The following is a 21,535-nucleotide window of genomic DNA, read 5'->3' as shown; positions in this document are numbered from 1 at the left end:
GGATTAGACAGATTTTCCCTCCTTCACAATTCTGCTGAGGCCTTCTTAAACAATAATAGCACAGCTACAGCTTAATCCAGAAAAGCCACTTTTTTAATTAAAAAAAATAAAATGCAGCAAAACATTCTGATAATGCAAAAGTATCCTTCCTTCCCATCTCCCAATATCCCCTTCCTAAAGCAAACGTCCAGAAATCTTCTATGCACATTTGGGCACACATCTGTCCCTTCTTTTCCTCCCTTTCTTCAAATGAGAAAACACTACACATTGTTTTGCACCTTGCTTCCTCCACTCGTATTTCAGCACGTGCTACTTTAATCTTTTATACTTAAGCATAGTATTCCAGCATACGGTAGATACACTGTGATTTTTTTTTTTAACATTTAGGTTGTGTTCTGGTCTTTTGCTTATCAACAACACTGCGGTGAGCGTCCTCACGTCTGTGCGCTCATGGAGTTCCTACGTCAAACCGTCTGTACATTTTAGGTTTTGACAGACATCGTCACATTTTGTTTCCTCCATTGAGATTGTACCAAAATAGTCACGGCATTTTGCTGTCTGGATACTGGAGCCAGGATCCCCGCCACCCTTATGGGACCCCATGGGCCTCCTATCATCAAAACGCTCGTCATGCCTCGTCTTGATGTGGTACTTCTTCCTCCTTCTACTTCAAGAAAGAATAAACACCATCCAAAAGACTTAGTCTTGCATATTTTAACTTTCCTTGGTATAACCACTGTTAAAAAGGCTTGTTTCAATGAATGTCCTAAAAAAAACTTAACTGTACTTTAATTTGGATTAGTCTAGGAAAAGGCAGTGTTTTAGTTTCCTAAGAATATACCCTTAAATATTACTTCCAGATACAGTTGGAGCTTTGGGATGGTTATGCAGCTCATATGTTTGAGCCACCTGGATCTCTTCCATGGCCAAGTTTTTGTAGTAAGATCTACATTACAACTCTGGCAGTAATCAGATCAAGTTCATTGCTCCATTTCTGCAAATGCCTATAGAACACCTGGTGGTCTTGCAACTCCTACGTAGAAACTAAATTCATTTTTAATGACAAAGGTAAAATCTCTTTTTATCTTTTTTTGAGTAGTACTTAGTGGCTGTTTGATTTATCCAAAATGATATATTATAATGCTAAATGCTCGCAATTTTGTTTCTGGAACATACTAGAAGAGGCAATGTTGCCACCCTGTTATAGGCGAATTCTTTACTGCCAGGCTAACCAAGAGGTGGGGACAATTTTGAAGATGGGAGCAAGTTTCATTAAAAAAAAAAAAAAAAAAAAAAAACTGGCTTCATATCAAAATCAGGACAAGTAATCTTTAGTTCTCTTTTAGTTGTCACACTTGCTTTCCTTCAACAGATAGCGATTTTTCCTAGGGTTAGGCAACACACTGAAACATTTTCACACTTCAGAGTATGGAAAATGTGATGTACTGCTAAGCTAACGTCTGCATACTAAACACGAATTTGAAATATGCCCGCAAGACTGTAGTTATAGTTTTCTTATGGGGATAACCATGACCATGACCAAACATGAGACAATAAACATTTCACCTCCAAAAAGGAACATTCCTGAAGAGGTGGGTATCATTAAAATATATATCGGATTGCACCACAAGCCTTGATAAGCTGGTTATTGTCTAATATCAGGAAAGTCAGTATAAACTTGAAGTTGAAAACCTGTTCTGCTAAATCATCTTTACTGAGGCACTTTTTATCAGGAGCTCAGGGACAAGGGGAGACAATAAAATATGTGCCTAACAAAGCATGTCAGCAGCTTGAATGAAGCAAAACAGTCCAGATCTGAGACTTCTAATAAATAAATGAAGTTGAGCATTTATTGCCAACAACCATGTCACTGGGGCCACAGAAAGCTGGAGCCGTGCAGCTGGGAGGCAGGAGTGTGGAGCCAGAGAAGGCACTGGAACGCGCCCAGGTTTGGTTATTTATGGCGTGCTGATGAAGAGACAACTTTCCATATGAGGAACAGCTTAACAGAGGAACAGTCAAGCTAAACCAGGAAGAGAGCCAGAGAGAGAGAGAGAGAGAAACAAAAGGGGACATGAATAAAAATGACAGCTAATAAAACAATACAAATCTAAAGTGCTGTAACTTTCAGAAATAATTTAAGGCCAAAAGAAAAGAAAAAAGAAATCTATTTTGCTGGCTTTGGGACAATTTTCCAAGAAGCAAAAGACGTTAAGCAAAATGAATGCACTGAATTGAAGACCAAATTGCCCCCATGCCTTCTTTACGTTTGGTTGCTCCTAAAGCTGGATTTATTCGTAAAAAGGGAAATGGAGATTCTGTTTGTATTTAGCTAATGTATCCATTTTTGCAACAAATCTCATGCACTACTCCATGTCAGGTGCTAGACTCTCTGGGGCTATCTAATAAACAGACAACAATACCTGTCCTCAAGAGGCTTATGGTCTAGTGTGAGAAGTAGAGAAGTCCACAGTCAAGTTCAGGACACTGAGGTGGACACTGTGATGAGCTAGGCCAGGGCCATGGAAAGGCAAGAGGGACAGCTGCAGGGAGCGATACATGGCCTGAAGTGGAGCCTGGGAAGGATATAATTCAGTGAACTTGGCTTTCTATATTGATTAAATTACACACCAAACCTCCATACAATCCAAATCTGCTCTATTATTTAAGAATTAAAATATACTTTTTATGCAAAGATGCAAATTTCTGTGGTCCTAGTAGTTTTTATCCTTGAATTCTGGACTTGAGGCTTCCCTGAATTGTTTCAAATGATCTATTGTGTAACAAACCTCTTTCTTTCTAGTCTGATCAAAAGCATAATAAATATTAGCCCCCAGTTACTACGTAGCCCACATGTGCCAGTCATTTCATTTGTGTCTCATTACACTTCACAAGAATGCCTTGAGTTGGGTTCATCACTCATTTTATAGACGAGGGACTAGAGCCTTAGGAAGGTGACTCTCTCAAGGTCCCACGGAGTAAGCATCACAGCACTTCTACACCTCACCGCCTTTAGGTTAAGCATGCAGGTTGGACCTATGCCTAAAACATGCCTATACCCAAGGCAGGCATACCAATGAATACCTACTGGCTTATCAATTTGAGCTGTCCCGGAAATTCCTTTAGCTGAATTAGTTTCCCTTTTCCTTCTACTTCCTCCCACCAGTCTCACTGAAGAAGTGCTACTTTTAAGGCACTGGGGCTGTTCCTACTGTTAACACGGGGGAGTGTTTCTAGAAGCTGAGAGCGGTAATAAACATTTTATTCCGCATGAACCCCTACACCCAGTGAGGCCCCTCTGCACTGCAAGCTTCCTTCTCTCTTAGGAAGAGTTTCTTAAAGACGAGTGCCACACATTCCTCCCACCTGTACAGATAAATGTCCTGATGAGCAGGGGATCCAGCCAGAGCACTTAGTCTTAGCTCCCTATTTCTGTTCTCCGTCCCATTCCTAATTCTCCACTTCTTTCCAGAGACTCTCTCTGCTCTCGCTGTCTTGCCCTTGCTATGGGAATATGTGTTTAAACGCTGGTCTCGGGCGGTGTCTCCATGACCTTGGGGACTTCAGACTTTCCTTCTGCCCCCACACCTTGACCCCCACACATACTCCAGACTCACTCTTCTGCACTTGGCCAACTGGTCAGTATTCTGGAAATACTGCTTAGGATCTGAGGACCGAGCCAACTATGAATTATTTTATAATTTCAATTCAAATTATTTGATAGTTTCAATTCGAATAGTATTCTATGTAGATTCATTTCTTTTAGAGTCTTTAAGATCATTCTTCCCAAAAGAAACTAGATAATGCACTGAATGGTAAAGCTGTTTCATTAATAACCCAGTTCTAAATATATTGCACAGTAGACGTGTGCAACTGGGTAGAGAATAATCAGTTGATAAACCACAGCAAATTTTTTTCAGAGGTTTTCATACCTACCCTCTTATTCTCAAATTTATAAAACTATTTGCAAAAAGCCAAGGATTTTTCCCTTTTTGTACTATTTGAGCCATAGCTGTCTATGAACACTTGCTTTTAAACTCAGACATTAAAAAAGATGACTTAAGACCCACTAGCTTATCAATAAGAATTTAGTTCTTCCTCTGTTGAGGTAACTTGGTTTAGCACAGAAAAACGTTATGATGATGCCTGGGCTGAGCTTCAGGCAAAAAGGGCTGGCCATATGCACGATGCTTTCATTAAAGGCTGAAATTTTAGCAGGATGAGAGCTCAAACTCCCCCGTTTCAAGAAAATGGTTTTGCAGCCAGATGGCCAGAAACTTAAAATGGCAACTTTTTTGATTCGAGGTAATTTCTCAGGAACTGAAGAGGCGATCATTTACTCTTGACTTTCAAAGAGAACCTGGGCTTGAAATGCACCATTGCGTCTAAAATGATCAGCTACTGACAACCCTCCGAAGTTACTAGGGAGGGAGGGGAAGCAGCTGAGACACCTAAACATCTGGAATGAACTATCTAGTTCACTTTCCAGGTTGTAAATTTTTTGGCCCAAAAATTATTTGAAAATAACTTTTAACTAAAAAAGTGGATTTTTTTATTAGCTGAAGTACTAAAAATTTTTTGATTACTTTGATGTGAAACACTACAGCTATAAAACTTACCAACATCTAACCTACAAAGCAATGTGCAGTCGAGAAAACAGAATTTTAAAAAATGAGTCCTGAAAACATGGATTCTAAATTATGGTCAATGAGAACCTTACTAAATACACTGTTCTGTATAGCATATTCAAATAAATCAGAGAATCATAAATAACAGTATACTATGGTTGAGACTGAAATAATTTTGCCACCTAGATATTCTCACATTTGTCAACCTACTTAAACAGAAAACATCTGAACAAAAGGACATACACTCAAACACATTTTTACTGAAAATTATATTTGAAGAACAGTCTATAATTCTATACATTTCAATCTCCAAATTTTGATATTTTTATTGATACCAAAATAAAGTTAATACATTGACAGTTAATACATAGAATTTAAAAGAAAACTGCATATGGTTAGAAAAATATGCATCTATATATACATATATATGTATATGCCCTTGATGCACATATAATATATATATTTCATAAGAAAATAAAATTATGTACAAAATCCTTCTGCTCATCAGCACTGATCCGAACTTATTTGATTTTTATAATTAAGCACCACCATAAAACAAAACGCTTGGGGAGAAAGGTGATACAGAACTCTTTAGCCCCTCCTCACTCCAGGGCTTCGCTCTGCAGTTTGGTGGGAGGTTCGCACACGCCCTGGTTGGACAGTGCATCCAGAATCCTCCAGAGTCTGGGCGGGTCCTCGCAGTTGTGCTGCTGCTCCCAGTGCAGGAGCAGGTCTTCCTTCCTCCCCAGTGTCTGGGTACACAGGACACAGTTAAAGCCCGCATGGGACCGAAGCAGAGCTGAGTAAGGGCTGGGAAGCGCAGGGCCCTGTGGGTCTTCTCCGGGCTTCCTGGGTCCTGGCTGGGCACCTTCGTTTTTCTTAACTATTTCCACATCATTCTGATGATGGAGGGGGAGTTGCCTTTTCAATTTAGGAAGTGCATGCGCTTCCTCATTGGAGGGCCAATGCTTCGGCAGCTTTCTTCTTTCAGGACATTGTTTCCAGGCAGGAGCGGCGTGTTTAACCAGCTCTTCCTGAGCAGCTTGGCTTCCTGGGGAGATTTCCTCCTGCAGCCTGCCCTGAATTTCCTCTCCATGAACATAAAGTAAATGAAACTTTATTTCGGCAAAAGACTGGGCAGTGATCTGACAGCGGCCACATTTGATTTGTAATTTGACTTCGTCTGCCTGGTTTAGAAGGAGGTCGTCTTCTAGGCTTGACTTGTTTTCTCTAAAAAGGGGAAAAACAGCAATATATGAATTTCATGGAACGACACAGTCGGAACCTTTCCCTTCAGCTCTTAGCTGTCAAGGATCTAAAACACACGCACTGAGGAGGAGCACGAGAGTGGGTAGACGGGGGAGCGCGGGGAGCCCTTCGGCAGAGGCGTAGTAAACCCCACTGTCACTCCTCAGGTTCATTCCCTCCGCGGCTGGAGAGCTAGCAAAGCACCCGTTACTACAGGAACAGGTGTGCTCCACGAGAGAGTCAGGCGGTCCCAGGCGAGGCGCTCCAGGAACGCGCTTGGTTCGGCCCAAGGTGAAGGTCCCATACCGCCCACTGTTGCCCTCTCTAACCTTGAACGCCAGGCGCATTTTAGACATTTTACCGAAAAATCAAAATAGACTATAGGAAAACAATTAACAAGTGAGATTTCTTTAGGGAGGCTGCTATGTACATTAGCAAAAGGCAAAGGTATCTAAAAGGAAACAAATGCCTAAAGAAAAACAGAGAAACTAAAGAAAAGCCAGGGAGAAATCCTTATTTTTAACGAACTTGACAGAGTAAGCCGAAACTGAATAAAAAGTATTTAGAACAATTAAGAATGACAAGGGGCATAGAATCTAGTGTTGGACAATGTTTCATTTTCATGGCGCCAAAGAGAACTCAGTTTCATGAAACTCCCTGTCGTCTAGTAGAAAGTGGACGAGAGGAGAGCATTGTCCTGAGAAAGTCCTGCCTGCCAGGCTGACAGATGACTCGGCCTGTTTGTTTATGCTGTTAGGAAGCAGTACCTGTAAAAGGGAATGACACAGGAAAAAGTTAATCTGGCCTGACAGGAAAAACAGGGCAAATGTAGAGGGTCAGAGGTCTGGATGCCTCCGGGAGTGGTCAGCGCAGCACACCCACAGTGAGGCGCCACCACGGGTCATGTCACGTTCTGGGGTGAATTATGTCATTTAGATATAAGTCCTGTAGACACCATTTTTGGGGAAATGATTTGTAAAGAATACCAGCAACTATATATAATATTTACTATTTCATTTTTCAGATGGAAAAATCATCTCTCACCTGATTGTCTCCAGCAGACCTCACACAGGCACTCGCGGCCTAGTTTACAGGGGTTAGAGTTACTACGAATCATGACTGATCAGAAACCAACGAGAAATGAGATCATTCTGCACAGAACTAGGGGAAGAGGTAGCTACTTCATGAAATTTTAATCTCAGATGTTTTTAAAAACTTCTTTCTGAAGGTGAAATCTTAGCCTGCAGCCCGAATCCATACAGACTTTCCTGCCCGGCTCCCATCCCACCGGCACTCACCTTGGCACGGACCCCTCCGTCCCTCGCACAGTCACATCTCTGTCTCTGTTCTTCGGCACGTCCTCTGCCTGCAGTTCGCTGGGGGACGGCTCGGTGCTGATGACAACCCTATGCACTTCTTTCAGATGGCCGAAATAGACTCTGACGTGACCAAACACTTTTGCACAAAATTCGCAGCACACGAGTTTCTTCAGCCGGTTCTCACCATGATGAAGTTTCATGTGTGTGCTCAGGCTGCCAGAACGCACATATGCCTTGCGACAAACCCGACAACTGTAGGGCCGTCTGTTAGTGTGTGTATTCATGTGGTCTCGAAGGTGCTGTTTGAACTGGAAGTGGTGGTTACAGACAGGACATCTGTGCCAAGGTTTCTTAATGCCAGAGAATCCATTTCTGAATGCAGAGCTGGGCTTAGGAGAAGGGCTATTGTCCTGCTTACAGCCAAGATATTTAGAAGTGAGTGAATTATTTAACAAAATGTCCTGTCCCAGGCTGCTGGGCCTTTGGGATTGTAACATAGCTGCAGGAGAAGTGAGGGGAGCCAAAGTGGGCATGACAATGACAGGTTTAGGCATAATACTACGATATTTTTTCATAGCCCCAGGTTTTTGGTCTCTGGAATCTTGGGAATCATTTTTCATTCTTTTACATTTCCTCCTTTTCCCCTGAAATGCCAAAATTTCATCTGGTACCTTTAGTTTTCTTCCTTTTCTCTTCGTTGCCCCACCATTCAGTTTTGTTTTGTGGTTGAGGTCCAGTTTGGTGGCTGGACTCTGCTTTGACACCTGTGGACCCAGCACGTTGTTGGCCATTTTGGTGGCTGCGTTAAAGCCCTCTGTGATGGAGTCCGCCCTGAGCCCAGGTGAAGAAAAGTCTGCAATGTTAATATCTGACTCATTTTTGTAAACCTCTGTCGTTTTCATCCTTGAGTATGGTAAAATGGGCAGTTTACCTTTGGGGACTGAGGGGATCAACTGAAGTGCACTGCCCAAAATAGCTGGCGATAACTTCATGGCGCCTTTTGCAAGATCGACTTGTTCTTTATGCTTTTCACTGACGATAGCTGAAGATGTACTGGATGTTTCCTTGCTTGCAAAGTTTTCTTTCCCTGAAATCTTTGTGAGGCCCGGCTTGGCGCAGGGTTCCTCTGGCGTGGAGGATGTTACGGTGTCAGGAAGGCTTGGATCTCCATGGTCATTGGTTACTGGAGGTCGAGAGTCTTCATGGCCACCTCCATCAGTCAGCATAGTCATACTGACATTAGCTTGGGCTTGGTCCAGCGACAGCACTGGCTCAGACGGACTTGGTGGGGGCGGGGGTTCAGGATGATCAGGTGGAGAAGGGGACGTCTGGGTTTGGGCAGGAGGTTTGCTACAGCCACTCTCAGAGGAGCTCAGAACAGGTTTCTTTCTTGATCCTTTGTTATTTCTTGGGGGTTGGTATCGAGGAATAGGCAGTTTAAGGTTTTCAGGCAAGGGCAGTCTGGGTTTCTGGACAGGCTGAGCTGAGGCGACATGCGGCAATGCAACGAGAGAAAATGTCCCCTCCTGGCCAGCAACCTGCATCAGAGCATAATTCTGGGCAGGCACCCCCAGTGGCGTGGAGCTTACGGAGGGCCTTGGATTCACTTGATCAGAGAGTGATGGTGAATGGCATGACAGCACTCTGGATGTTAGGACTTTAGGCACAATTTTCGGTGCAATGGTCCTAAACTGACTCTTATTCTGCAAATTTTTCCCACTCTGTATTGTTCCAAAAGACATGACTGATTCACCTGCAATGACAAAACAATGCAAAACGTCACTATGGTGTAACTGTCCTGTGGTGAAGCGTGCAAATAAGCATCTCATCATTTACTCTGCCTGGGATGCATTCCTAGACCTACCCTTACTCTCTGGGAAGGCTCCTGTGTTCTTCAACACCCAGATGGAAGGCCAACTCCTGACCACCTTCCCCAGGGATTGACTGTTATTCTCCTCCATGGCTCCATAGCCTCTACTGGAACATTTGCCAGTTTCCCTAATAATTCATCTGTTTTACGTGTCCCTATTACTAAACAGAGCTTCTTGAGAGGGTGGACTCTGTCCTATCTCTATTCCACCAAGTCCGTCCTCTCTATAACCTAATTCTGATTCATCTTTGTAGGCCAGAGCAACCCCACCTCCTTTTCTCATTTCCTGAGCTGCAAAGTCTCTCCTCTGGTCACCCTTTCTGGGCGGTTCCTACTGTGTATTTGAGTTATTGTATATTCATGACTAGTTTTCCCTATAAAATTTAAGCTTTGTGAAGGTGAAGGCGATATTTGATTCAACTTGATATTTCCCACGGTATCTTTGGTATGAAACAAATGTTTCTTGCATCAAACTCATTTTTCACTCAATTTTAGGATACACCATCTGACCCACTGGCAGTGTGATTTGTTTTGCACAGTGGATGAATTCTAGACTGAATGCTAGCTTTGTTGCTGTCTCCCCATGTGACTTGTGAATTTCTTCTCACACCTTTCAAACTGTTTATGTGCGCTTGTGCAATTAAATCACCAGTATTAAAAAAGCTGATGTGACATAAGTAAAGATATAGCGATAACATAACAAAACACATGAATCACACAAAAACACCTTCTAGGATACTAATAGGAACCATTTTAACTGACTTATAACACTTCATCCTTTCCGGATTTATTACTACGGAAGAACGATTACAACTATTCTAAGAGAACAATTAAGGAAACATGTCAATGCACGGCTTCTAAGGACTGAATCATCTGTTTTATTCCTAAGGCCTCGAGGTTGTAAAGCCTGGTTGCAGACAACTCATGTTTACTAGGTGCCTACACTATTCTAGGGTTTGGCTATTACAGGCCCACAACCCCTTTTCTAAAATCTTTGGGGCCCAATATGTTTTGGAATTTACACTTTCAAATTTTAGAAAAGTAATAAGATACATACATGAAATGTTACATATACCCAGTGAAGACTGCAGAGCACCCCCGATTAAGCCTATTACCACTCTTACCACTATGTAGTAAAATTTATGAATAAGCAAGCATAAAAAGTGGGACAAATAGTTTGAAATAGTCTTAGTCAGTTCAGGTTTTGCCTCTGAATGAATTTTGGTACCCAACTTTTAATAAGATTTTCTGTTTTCAGAGCTTTTTAGATTTTGGAGTTATGGATAAAGGGTGAATTAACTGTTGGGGATGCCAAGGATACAAAGGCTACAAAGATAAACAGACACAATTTCTGCCTTAGGTCGCTGGCAATCTAGTGAGAGACGATTAAAAATTTTTTTAAATTAACCTTGATTTTAATGTCTACAACTAGTGAACTAATAATTTTAGCAGGAAGTTGATTCAGCAAAAATAATATTCCCCGAATAGACAAATAAATAGTATAGTACGAATAAGATTGAAATGTATAATGACCAACTTATTTTAGAAAGTAATCACTGTTTGGAGAAGAAAAAGTACATTAAAAACATATCTCATGTGGTAGCCTGTATTATAGTCAGAAGGAAAAAGACTAATTCCATAGTCTAGAAAACTCACAAAAAGATAATTATGTAATCTGTTGTTTCTCTTTTTAGCTTTGCTACCACGAAGTTCACGGGTAAATCGGTGACTTCACAATAGTCACCTAGATGGATCTGTTACATTTGCTTCTTCTGTTTTTAATTTTATTTATATTTTAGTTTTATTTTCATAGTCTTTAAATGTAGATGTCTTCCATTTTAAGCACCATCCTGTCATCTTTTTGAAAGAAGTACTAAAGAAAGATGTAAATAAATAAATTGGGATTGCAAGAGTTTGCAGAAAGCTTAAAATTATTGAGAGCTTTTGGTTACCTAGAGACAGGGATTATTAAATAATTAATAATGATAATAGGGGTCTCTGCATCTACACAACAGAGCAGGGATGAAGAAGAAAAGAAAACATGGGGTCACTTATATCTAGTTCATGCTCCTAATTCGGTGGTCCCCAACCTTTTTGGCACTAGGGACCAGTGCTCCTATGAGAATCTAATGCCTGATGATCTGAGGTGGAGCTGAGGCAGTGATGCCAGCGCTGGGGAGCGGCTGCAAACAGATGAAACTTTACTCGCTTAACCACCACTCACCTCCTGCCGTGCGGTGCAGCTCCTAACAGGCCATGAACCAGTACGGGTCCGCGGCCTGGTGATTGGGGACCCCTGTGACCTAATTCACTGAGCACGAAATATTTACAACAAGAAAAGCTGGAAGAAAGGCTACTTTGTCTTTAGTCATAAATCCTCTTGACATAATATGTAACAATAATATATCACAGCACATCGCTTTGCTTGTCTGCTCAAAACGGTCTGGTGGCTCTTCGTCTCAGAGCCAAAGTCAAAGGCCTGAAAAGGCCTCCTGCCATTATGGGAGCTTCTCTAATGCACCTGCTTCTCTCCGGCCATGGTGGCCTCTTTGCTGTTCTTTAAATGTGCCACATACCCATTTCCTCAGTCTTTGCACTTGCTGCTCTCGCTGCCCAGACACTCTTCTAGATAAACCCCAGAACTTGCAGCAGTACTTCAAGTTTTGCTCAAATGGCCTCTTCCCTGTGAGCTCTTCTCTGACCACCTTATTTAAAATTGTACTTCCATTCTGAAATCCCTACCCTCTTTCCTGTTTCAATTTTCTCTACCACACTTGCTCCATCTTATGGATTGTATTATGGTCCACCACCCCCTAGGACATAAATTCCTTGAGGGCAGGGGGTTTGCCTGTATCTTCAGGGCCTGGAATAGTGCTGGGCAGGTGATAGAAATGTAATAATTACTTTTTGAATTTGTAAGTGGCAATAAAGTGATTAATGGCTGAAATAAAGAATTTATAGATTGAGCCTAGAGAATTTTCTAAAATATCAAACAAAAAGATAATTTAAAAGCAAACTTTAACATTTCCAAATTTTAAAAATTAAAAAAGAAATAGAGAATATATCACTGGAACTTTTTTTTTCCCAATTTAATTTCACTCACTGACAGAATAAGGCAATGGGTTAGCACCATGATAAAACCATTTAAAATAAAGGGATAAGTGAGGCCAACTGACTGATCTGTCGAGGAAATAAGAGAGAACAGTAATTTATGCTGCTGTGGTACAAACTAAAATAGTCAAAGAAATAAGCAAGCTCTGAAGGAGAAAATGCTTTAAAGAAAACAGACATAGAGGGAAAAAGAAGGGGATTAGAGTGCAAAGACAATCGACTAGAAATGGAAAAACAGCGTCAGAAGCAGCAGATGGTCACGTCAACATGAAGAGGAGCAGAAATAACAAAGAACAGAAGATGCAGCTGAAGCAACAACCAGTGGTCAAGGTCAGCTTGGAGTTTCTACAGATTTAAGTTGGGCAGGGGCCTCCTATTTTTTATGACCAAGTGTAAAAGCGATCTTCTGACAACTAAGATTTCCAGAAATGAGACTAGATATACTTTACAGAGCCATTCCAAAAAAGAGTGAGCTAATTATGATGCATTTAAAGTTAATGTGTTTCCGCTGGTCTTCAAAAGTTTCTACACTATAGTGGAAATAAAATCACACAGGAAGAGCAATGACATTCAAAAGAAAGGGAGGCCAACTGTGGTCAAGGAGGAAAAAAAAAACCCTTTAGAGTAACTTAGGTCTCAGCAAGGGAGAATACCGATCGGTGAGCAGCCTGGGCAATTGAAACGACAGAGTCCTAGATGACAGGTATGGGGCCTGCCAAACAGAGTTAGTTCTCCTCAAGTTCTCTATAATTTAAAGAAGTGGATACTGAGGCTGACAAGTTTACCAGTTGGCTTCATGACCAATGATCACAAGCTGATCACAAGCAATCTATGGGATGAAAAGATAAATTTACCTTATGGGTAAATTTAACTCACTCATGCTCGCCGAGATCTACTGGAAGTACATACAAGCCACGGCTCTCCATGAAGGTGTGTCGAGTTCCGTTTCCTAGAATCATTACATTAAGGATGAAGCCACAGGGAATGAAACTGATGTGTTAAAAGAAATGCAAGGCAGGAGAAAGAAGGAAAGGCCAGAAAAAGAGAATAAAACAAAACAAAACAAAACCCTAGGAATTACTTAAATGTCCAGCAATAGGGTACTGATAGAATCATCATAATCGTACAATGTAATACTCTGCATCAGTTAAAAAGAAGGAAATAGACTGATATGGAATTCTCTCCAAGATATGAGATTTATAGTATGCTATCAGTTAGTGAGATACACACACAAATATATTCCTGTACATGCATAGGATATCTCCGAAAAGAAACAAAAGAAACAAGTAGTAGTTGTGGGCTTTGGGGTGGGGACCTGGGAGAACTAAGGTCAGGATGGGGTAAGTGCTTATTCTCCACAGGATATTCTCTGCCTGGCATACAGGGGATGCTTATAAATATTTGTTAAATGAATGAAAGGAAAAGGAAAGCTCTCCTATTTGTTTTTTAATAGGGTATCTTTGGGGATATTCATGATGTGTTAAGTGTGTATGTATGAATAAATGACTGTCTAGATTACACAAAGAGAATGTCTCCTGTTTTTTATTTTCCTTGCTTACTTAATGACAAGAAATGCTAATGATAAGGAAACTAATCTGATAATCTGACAGGCAGTGCATAACTACCCCCCAGAGTTAAGCCTCCAGAAGTATCAGAGCTCATTACATCCCAAGGACAATTGGGGTTCTGAGAATTGTTCCTCTAAACATTTGGTTCTTTAGAATAAAACAAGGCAATTTGCAATAAAGGTCAGTTATGCTAGAATCACCACAGGCTTTTTTTTTTTCCTTTTCAAAGTAGTTTGAATAGGAGTTTTTAGAGAAGCTGAAAATGCCATTTAAATTTTAAAACTCTATACCGCTAAGATGGTATGATTGTAGGAAGTCTTTTTTGTAACAAGGCTACAATAGTGGTTTACTCCACTACAAACTTACAAGGCCTTTCACAGAAGGAGTGACCAAAAATCCCTTACCTATCACCTACTAAATTACAGATCTGCACTAAAAATTGAGAGGTAGAAATTTCCACTGACATTCATAACTTTTGAAAATCCTGCAAAATTACCCATAACACAGTTTAAGAGACTCACAGGACTCTCAGGCACTAAACATGGACTTTTATTAACTGAAAATATAAAAGGCTCACTCAGTAAAATTAATTTTGCACAATTATACAACATGAATACTTAATATTAGGATTTTAAATATGAGCTGTTTTTAATATGTTAAGCATATTAAAAATCTTTTGAAAAGTGACATCTACAGACAGTGATCTAACTGTGGATTACGGGGAAACTAACAGATACTGAGTCCTTATTAAGGTCTAGAATCTGTGCTAGGTCTTTTAATTGAACCTTCATGCAAACCCTGTGAAAAAATATTATTTTCCCCTCTTATAAATTAAGAAGAACAAGGCTTGAGGAAGTTAAATAATGTGCCAAAGTCCTCTGTCCCATTCCAATATGAAGCAATGACTCTCCTCTCCTTCATTCTTCCCTCTAAAGGGAAAAAATTATATACAAGTTGCCTTAATTAACTCCAAAATATATTATCTCTGAATGTTTTGGAAAAATAAAATAAAATTTTAAATGAAAATGGCTTGCCATATCCCAAACTTCCAATTACCATTAAACGATTCTTTCTGAAAGCCCACTTAGAAGAGAACTTGTGGAAAATTAATACTCCTTTGAAGGTAAAAGTAGGTTTTTACTATCGATAAGATTCTGACAAATCCAGAGAGGCTGCCAGATATTTGTTTAGAGAAAGTGCAACGTGTGTCTTCCTCCTCTCCCTCCGTTACCACCAAAGAATTTAATCTGATGGACACTGGTTGCATGTTAAGAGGCAGCAGAGGGAAGAATGAGGGCTCCGTGGTACTCAGTGCCACTGTGTGAGCCAGCTTGATCAAACTGCTCCGCAGCACAGCTGGCAAGTACAAGAGACAAGTATATGGGGAAGGCAACTCTCTAGTCAGCTGCAAACAACTCACTTCCTAATTTCCACAGGCAGAATCAAGGCCTCCTTTATTGCTTCTGAACAAAGCTGTTCCTGGAGCTTGTCCTTTCATTAGTGTGGGCACGACTCCACGATTCCATCTGCTGGGGCCCACAGGCCTACGCTACCCACGGAGCAGGGTGCAGGTAGAGAGAGAGGAGTGTCCCTGCTCTTGCAACAGGCTCCTGGACCCAAGAGCTGCCAAATCTTAGCCACTACACAGCTGAAATTTGAGGTGTTGTTTAGGTTTTAATTTTACTAAACTGAAAAAGCCTATTTTCAATTTTATTTGTTGGCGTCCCTTTTTTCTCTCCTACTTGGCTTTCAAATAATAAATTCCAGTTGAGGTTCAAACTGTTTCCCGAGGATGGTCTTGGGCTAAAATAAATATGGTAAAACCCTGGAGACGTCTGAGATAAAAGAAATGCCTCATAACACAGAGGAGCTCAACTTAATTTTGTTGAAGAACCTGTAAACACATTTAGCCATCGCCTACCCTCTCCCCAAGGCACTGCAGCAACAGAGCAACAGGACTTTAGCAAGCGCTGACTGAGGAGAGTGCACTGTAAGGCGTGCTGCACAGGCACGAATGTTCTTTTGTTTCTAAGGATACAGGGTGCCACATGTCATTTCTAGTCCACATATCTGTAGCACTAAGACCTCCTAGAGCCATCATATCCAGGACCCAAATTTCAGGAAATCTGACACTATACAAAGGAAACAAGCACATTCTCAGTTGGGTATCTTGTATCCTGAGTTTAGTTTTGTCTGTTCTCCTGGCACACTTGCTCTGCTGAACTATGCTTTTACCTGACTCCCTCCTATAACAACACCTTCCCTTCAGCACAGGCCTTTATGAGCTGTCTTGCCAAACAGTGAATTCATCACCTCCCTTAGCAAGAAAAAGAATTCTCTTTCCTGAGCACCAGAGCTTCTTTATTTCCTAGCACTTATCGATACTGTTTCTTAAACATTATTCTAATGATAAGGAATATTCTACGTCAAGCACTGTGCAAAATACTTCACATGTATTATCTCATTTCATCCCCACAATAACTTGAGTTGCAAATTACTGTTATATGTACATTTTACAGATAAAGGTTTCAAAGCGGGTAAGTAACAGGCTGGAACTCAAGCCTTGGTCTGTTTGACCCCAAGGGCTCTTTCCACTTCTATGTGCTGACTGTAAGCTATCACGCATGACGATGGCCACTATCATAGTCACTAGTGGAAGGAGCGTGGGTTTTGGGGTTCAGACAGATGTGGTTTCAACTCATAGTTCCGTCTCATGGCTTGTGAAAGTCACTCTGAGCCTAAACGTTCTCAATTATGAAGTGGGGACACTAATAGTTTCTGCTACAAAGGTCACTATCAGGATTAAATGAAAAAGGCCCCGTGAAGGTGCCCTGGTAGTGCCGACCACACAGAAGATGCTTGGTAGACATTAGCTTTCTACTTTCTCTTGCCAAAACGTATGAGGCTCCTAACATTTAATTTTGATAGGGGAAAAAAACCCACAAATCTTGAATGCTAATCCTATGAAAACAGTACCGAATCCTTAAACTGGTGTTTCTTTTTTGAGAGGTAAATAAAGAGGAGAAATGGCTATGGTGAATAATGTTCCCAATGAAAAGCTGTAAAGCACTGTAAACCGTTTTTTCTTTTGTGCCTCTCTCCTGCCGCCTACCCTCGACCTTCCCTACATCTGATCCACCCTATCCAGCTCTTTTATTCTCTGCCCCCAGTTTTTACATCCCAGTTGACAAAGTGCTAATCATATGAACAGTTGTAGAGAACAGGAGTTAACATATGTGCATTTTAAAGAGCTGCTTTATGGCGCACTTCTCCGCTCTTGTTTAAATTGAGTATTGATGCCAATTGTTGTTGCTCTGAAATGTGCAGGGTTTTAAGAAAACAACTTTCCCAGCAGACTATTGGGGTGGGGGGTCATGTGAAGAAGGGGCCTGGAGACACTGGCCTGGAGGACTGAGAGCAACGGCTCTAAGATTTCTCGACTTAGGAAAAAAAATATGTGGACACTCGCAGAGGATAAGGGCAGGAGATCCCCAATTTTAAAAGCACTTTCTTGTAGATCTCAGCATTTTGCCGAGGGACTCGTTAAGAAATAGTTTAAGATAATTAATTAATGCCCCAGATGAAAAAAGTTTTCAAAGCCTTATCATTTACAATATATTTTAATAACCCTCAATTTCAATGAATTTCCCCTTCATTTTAATTAAACTGTCTTTTATGAGTCCTTATTTCTGGGAGGAATCATTTTTGATTTCAGGTGCTTCTGATGAAAAACGGCTGAAAATTATATGGAATATTTTTATTTTTAATACATTTTGAAAGATAAAGTTGTTTAGCTTTTTGGCCAAAAAACTGTAATATGCACACGATTTTATTCATTATTACAAAATAGTCAATTTTGTATCTTTACCAAATCTAAGAATGACTGAGTAGCATAAAAACTGAACTAACAGCTAATGATCCACAGGGGATACAAAGCAAGACAAATGGAAACTTATGAATTGCTGTATTAACCCCATTCTATCATTATTTTTTTGTTATTACTGAAATTGTTAATATTTAGTTGAGTCACTTAGTTGAGACCTTGATAACTGGACTTCAGCAAGGTAAAAGCAGCAAATCACTTCATTTGATGTCCTATCACCTGTAACAAATACCTGTGCACACTGTCTTTCCAGGAGATTCCGACATTTTCTGAGTCAGCTGTTTCTCAACAGGACTGGTGAGCACAGAAACATCTGCAAAAGAGCTTTAGTGAGCTGCATGAAATCTTCCCCCAACAAATTAAAAACGGGCCCCTTCTTTTTAAATCTTACAACCATTTTAATATTAGTTGGAACAGTTAAGTATCTGGGATGACTAACAAGGTGACAGTTGCTGAAGAAAACTTATTCCTTAGTGGGATGAACAGGAAGATAAGGTTTCAACATCAGAATGTGCAGTCAACTGGAATAATTAAACACATGCAGAAGGTTGGAAGGTTCTTACCTTTGGTCGAAATACCATGATTATGAAACCAAAGTGGTAAAGGTCGTAATGTTTCAAAAACAGTATAGTTAAAAAGCAAGGGAATGGAATGGCAAAAACATTCTTATTTTTATACTGTAATTTCAAAAGTAGATGGACTTTAAATATATAGAATGGATATTTTTAAGGAGTATGCAAACTGCAATTTAAAAACTGAAGTAATTGTTCGACTGCTTTATAGTATGGTTTTACAGATGTTTTACCTTCACTTCTGATTGATCTTCAACTCAGTGATTTATAACTTTTTTTTTCGCTGAAAGTTTTTCTATGCCTCAGCTTTTATGTCACATAATTCATGATTCCTAAGTACCAAAGGACAGGATCATGCATTCCTTTGCTATATTGATAATTATTCCCTGAAACTCCTGACGGGTAAGTTTCTCGACTGCTACTTATTTCTTTAACCAAGACATATCTTACCTTAACACAGAGAGACCACCTACAATACCGACACTTTGAAGAAAGTACCAGGCACTGACTGGTACCGAGGGACCTGGATTTGCGGTAGTTACCTTTGTGGAGCTGACCGGACTGGATGTCTATGAGTTGCCTGGCATACACAGATTCTGAGGTATGGCTAATGTAGTCAGATGCTGACCTGAGCTACTACAAAGAGCAAAGTCATCAGAGTTAAAACTGTGGGACTACTGAGGAATCCTATTCTTTTGAATTCTGTCTGGCTTGTCCTTTAGTATCTTTACTGTTCTTTGGATAATAACTACAAAACGTGATTGAAGGAAATGTGTACTCTCATCTACAGGTTAGGAATATGTAAGAGTTAATTCTCCATTTGCCCTAAAGAGATGGAGTGATGAAGCTGTCCACCTGCCTTCTCTTTTCCTTGAGGTTCTGCACATTTGGTTGTGCGTGTGCTTAGGTGGACACTCCTGGTTCCGGAACTGACTTCACAGCTTATCATCCATGGACACCGCCCCCCACCCCACACACACACCGTGGGTACCCACTGCTGTCTTCCTACAGCACCTGCCCCAACTGGCTTGCACTGTGCTCTCTACTCCACTGCTTGCTGCCTAGTGCGGGAGAAATCCAACCACTGTGAACACTGGACGTTACAAATTTAACGTTCCAGTCTCAAACTGCAGATCTATTCCACAATCTGTTCTTCATCTCTAACAGAATCCCTTCAGTTCTTCACTGGGGCTAGCTCAGGTCTCCCCACGGCTTTCCCGAGGCACTCTCCCTTCCCCACCTTTCCCCCGTGGCTCTCTTCTCTCTTGCTAATGATTCTCGGCATTAACCTTGCAATGGACTGAATGTTTGTGTTCCCCCAAAATTCATATGCTGAATCTTAACCTCCTAGTGCAATGGTATTAGAAGGCGGGGCCTTTGGGAGGTAATTAGGTCATGAGGGTGGAAAAAGGACCCCAGAGAGCTCTCTTGCCCTCTTCTGCCATGTGAGGACATGAGAAGATGGCAGTCTGTAACCCAGAAGAGGGCTCTTACCAGAACGTGACCATGTTGGCTCCCTGGCCTTGGACTCTGAGCCTCCAGAACTGTGAGAATTGAATTTCTGTTGTTTATAACCCAGTCTATGGTACATACTTTCTTAGAGCCTGACGTGACTGAGACTTCATGGAGAAAAGAGAGGTTACCAAGTAGGAACTCATTCACTATCCCATCTTTCTACTTCTACACTCTCTTCTTTAATTATACAATATAATAAATTTACCTTTTTTGGGCTGGGAGAAAAAAGGGAGAAGCACTCTTTCTAAATATACAACTCATCTGCCTCAAGTCCTAAAACATTAAAATGCGAAAAATTGTGCATCTTAGAATAAGAAAGTAGAGCATTTCTAACCCTGCTCTGCGCCCCACACTTCTCTCCAGGCCCCTCATGCTGCCTTAGGGAGCCCACGGCATCTGCTAGTTCTCCGACTATCTTACCCAAAAGCAGCTGTGCAGCCCCATGCCATGCAATCACTTGCTGCTTTCTCTTTCTGCTTTAATTGTCCTCCATGGCACTTACCTTTATAATGAGATTACATTGCCTGCCTCCACCCACTAGAATGTAAGCTCCAAGAAAGCAGGGGCTTGTTTTGTTCACTACGAGTACCTCAGTTCCCAGATCAGTGTCTGGCAGATGGGAGTAACACAATATGTTAGTTACTAAATGAGTGAGCTATTAACTCTCGACTGTACTGTCTTATTCTCTCCTTTGCTTTTGCTAAATACAAAAGTATAAAAGCCAAACCAGTAAGAGTCCTTGGGCTCTTTTTACTCTTCAAACTACCACTCTACTTCCTTTAAGTTATTCTAGGTAGTGTACATGTTCCCTGTCTCTACTCAGCAACTTCTATTCTTCCCTCAACCCCCTAAACCCTTAAATTCCATTATTAAGTACTAAAATGTCCTTCGGTTCAGTCAGGGGTCAGACTGGGTGCTTAACGTATTATCTCACTTAATCCTCTACCAGCTCTTGAAATGAACATCTCCAGTCCACAGATGCAGAAACTGAATATTTCTTGTGAGGACATAAAGCTGGTGAGAGTGAGATTTGAACCCAGGTCTGTCTGTTACCATAGCTGTTCTCTTTTCATTTCCAATACACAGAACTTACTAAGCTGTTCCGCAATTTATCCGTTTATGTGTCTCTTCCAATGGCTGGTGAGTGTCACATAATCCATCTCTATGTTGAGAAAGTAAAGACTGTTTTGACTAACTTTTTCCAATCAGTGAGTGTAACAGTCAGGATAGAAAGAGCGAGCTTTTTTCCAACAGTAATATTTAGCACAGTTGCTGGAGAGGTAGTTCACGGAATTCATACACAGTGATTCGCTTCGAAATGCCCAAGGCGTTAAACGCCAGACTCCCTGCATGGGTGGCAGAGTGTCTAGTGAACAAATAAGACTTACACCAAAAAGGAGTATTTTTTAAAGCAACAACTACACAATAAATTTAATGAAATTTTAAAGTACTGACTTAAAGTTTTTTATAATGAGCAAAAGAGAAGAAAAAAATCATTACTAAGGTCTTTTATAATTTTAGAAATAATATAAATTTCCTAGATATTTTCTAATCCCATGCTACCCGCTTCTAAAACTGAGGTTATTGAAGAACATTAGCACTGAATGAAAAAGTCTAAAAATGCTGAAAGAAATTCTAAATTCCTCATATGGTGACTCCTGCCCCCTTTAATAAACTTGACAAAATATCAGTGCTGGGCCTAAACTTTGGATCTGGAGAATTCTCCCTTTTTTGGTGGCGGCGGGGGGCGGGGGGGGGGTCCTCAGGGAAAACAAGACAAATTGCATTACATATAAGAAAGAGAACAGAGGGAGCTTTGGT

At 40.8% G+C, this 21,535-nt stretch overlaps 1 protein-coding gene across 14 annotated transcripts in view; it reads right to left on the bottom strand.

Annotated features, from left to right (window-relative positions):
* Window positions 1-4,868: 4,868 nt before the first annotated feature.
* The window catches only part of ZNF438 (zinc finger protein 438), a 161,689-nt gene continuing 145,022 nt past the window's right edge, over window positions 4,869-21,535 (bottom strand). For 9 of the 14 annotated variants that reach the window (XM_023536174.1, XM_023536178.1, XM_023536177.1 and 6 more), the window contains 3 exons: window positions 17,860-17,940; window positions 7,175-8,948; window positions 4,869-5,858 (listed from right to left, as the gene is read on the bottom strand). In XM_023536174.1, the coding sequence (XP_023391942.1) occupies window positions 5,231-5,858; window positions 7,175-8,948; window positions 17,860-17,940 (2,483 nt within the window). In that variant the 3' untranslated portion in view covers window positions 4,869-5,230. Of the gene's footprint in view, window positions 5,859-7,174; window positions 8,949-17,846; window positions 17,941-21,535 lie in introns of those variants that run through there. The other 5 variants (XM_023536180.1, XM_023536183.1, XM_023536182.1 and 2 more) reach the window with 2 other exon arrangements.

Source organism: Pteropus vampyrus, unplaced genomic scaffold (genome assembly GCF_000151845.1).
Source record: "Pteropus vampyrus isolate Shadow unplaced genomic scaffold, Pvam_2.0 Scaffold150, whole genome shotgun sequence".
NCBI classification, from domain to species: domain Eukaryota; kingdom Metazoa; phylum Chordata; class Mammalia; order Chiroptera; family Pteropodidae; genus Pteropus; species Pteropus vampyrus.
The sequence above is the reverse complement of the archived record's forward strand: the minus strand, read 5'-3'. Positions and strand labels throughout refer to the sequence as shown.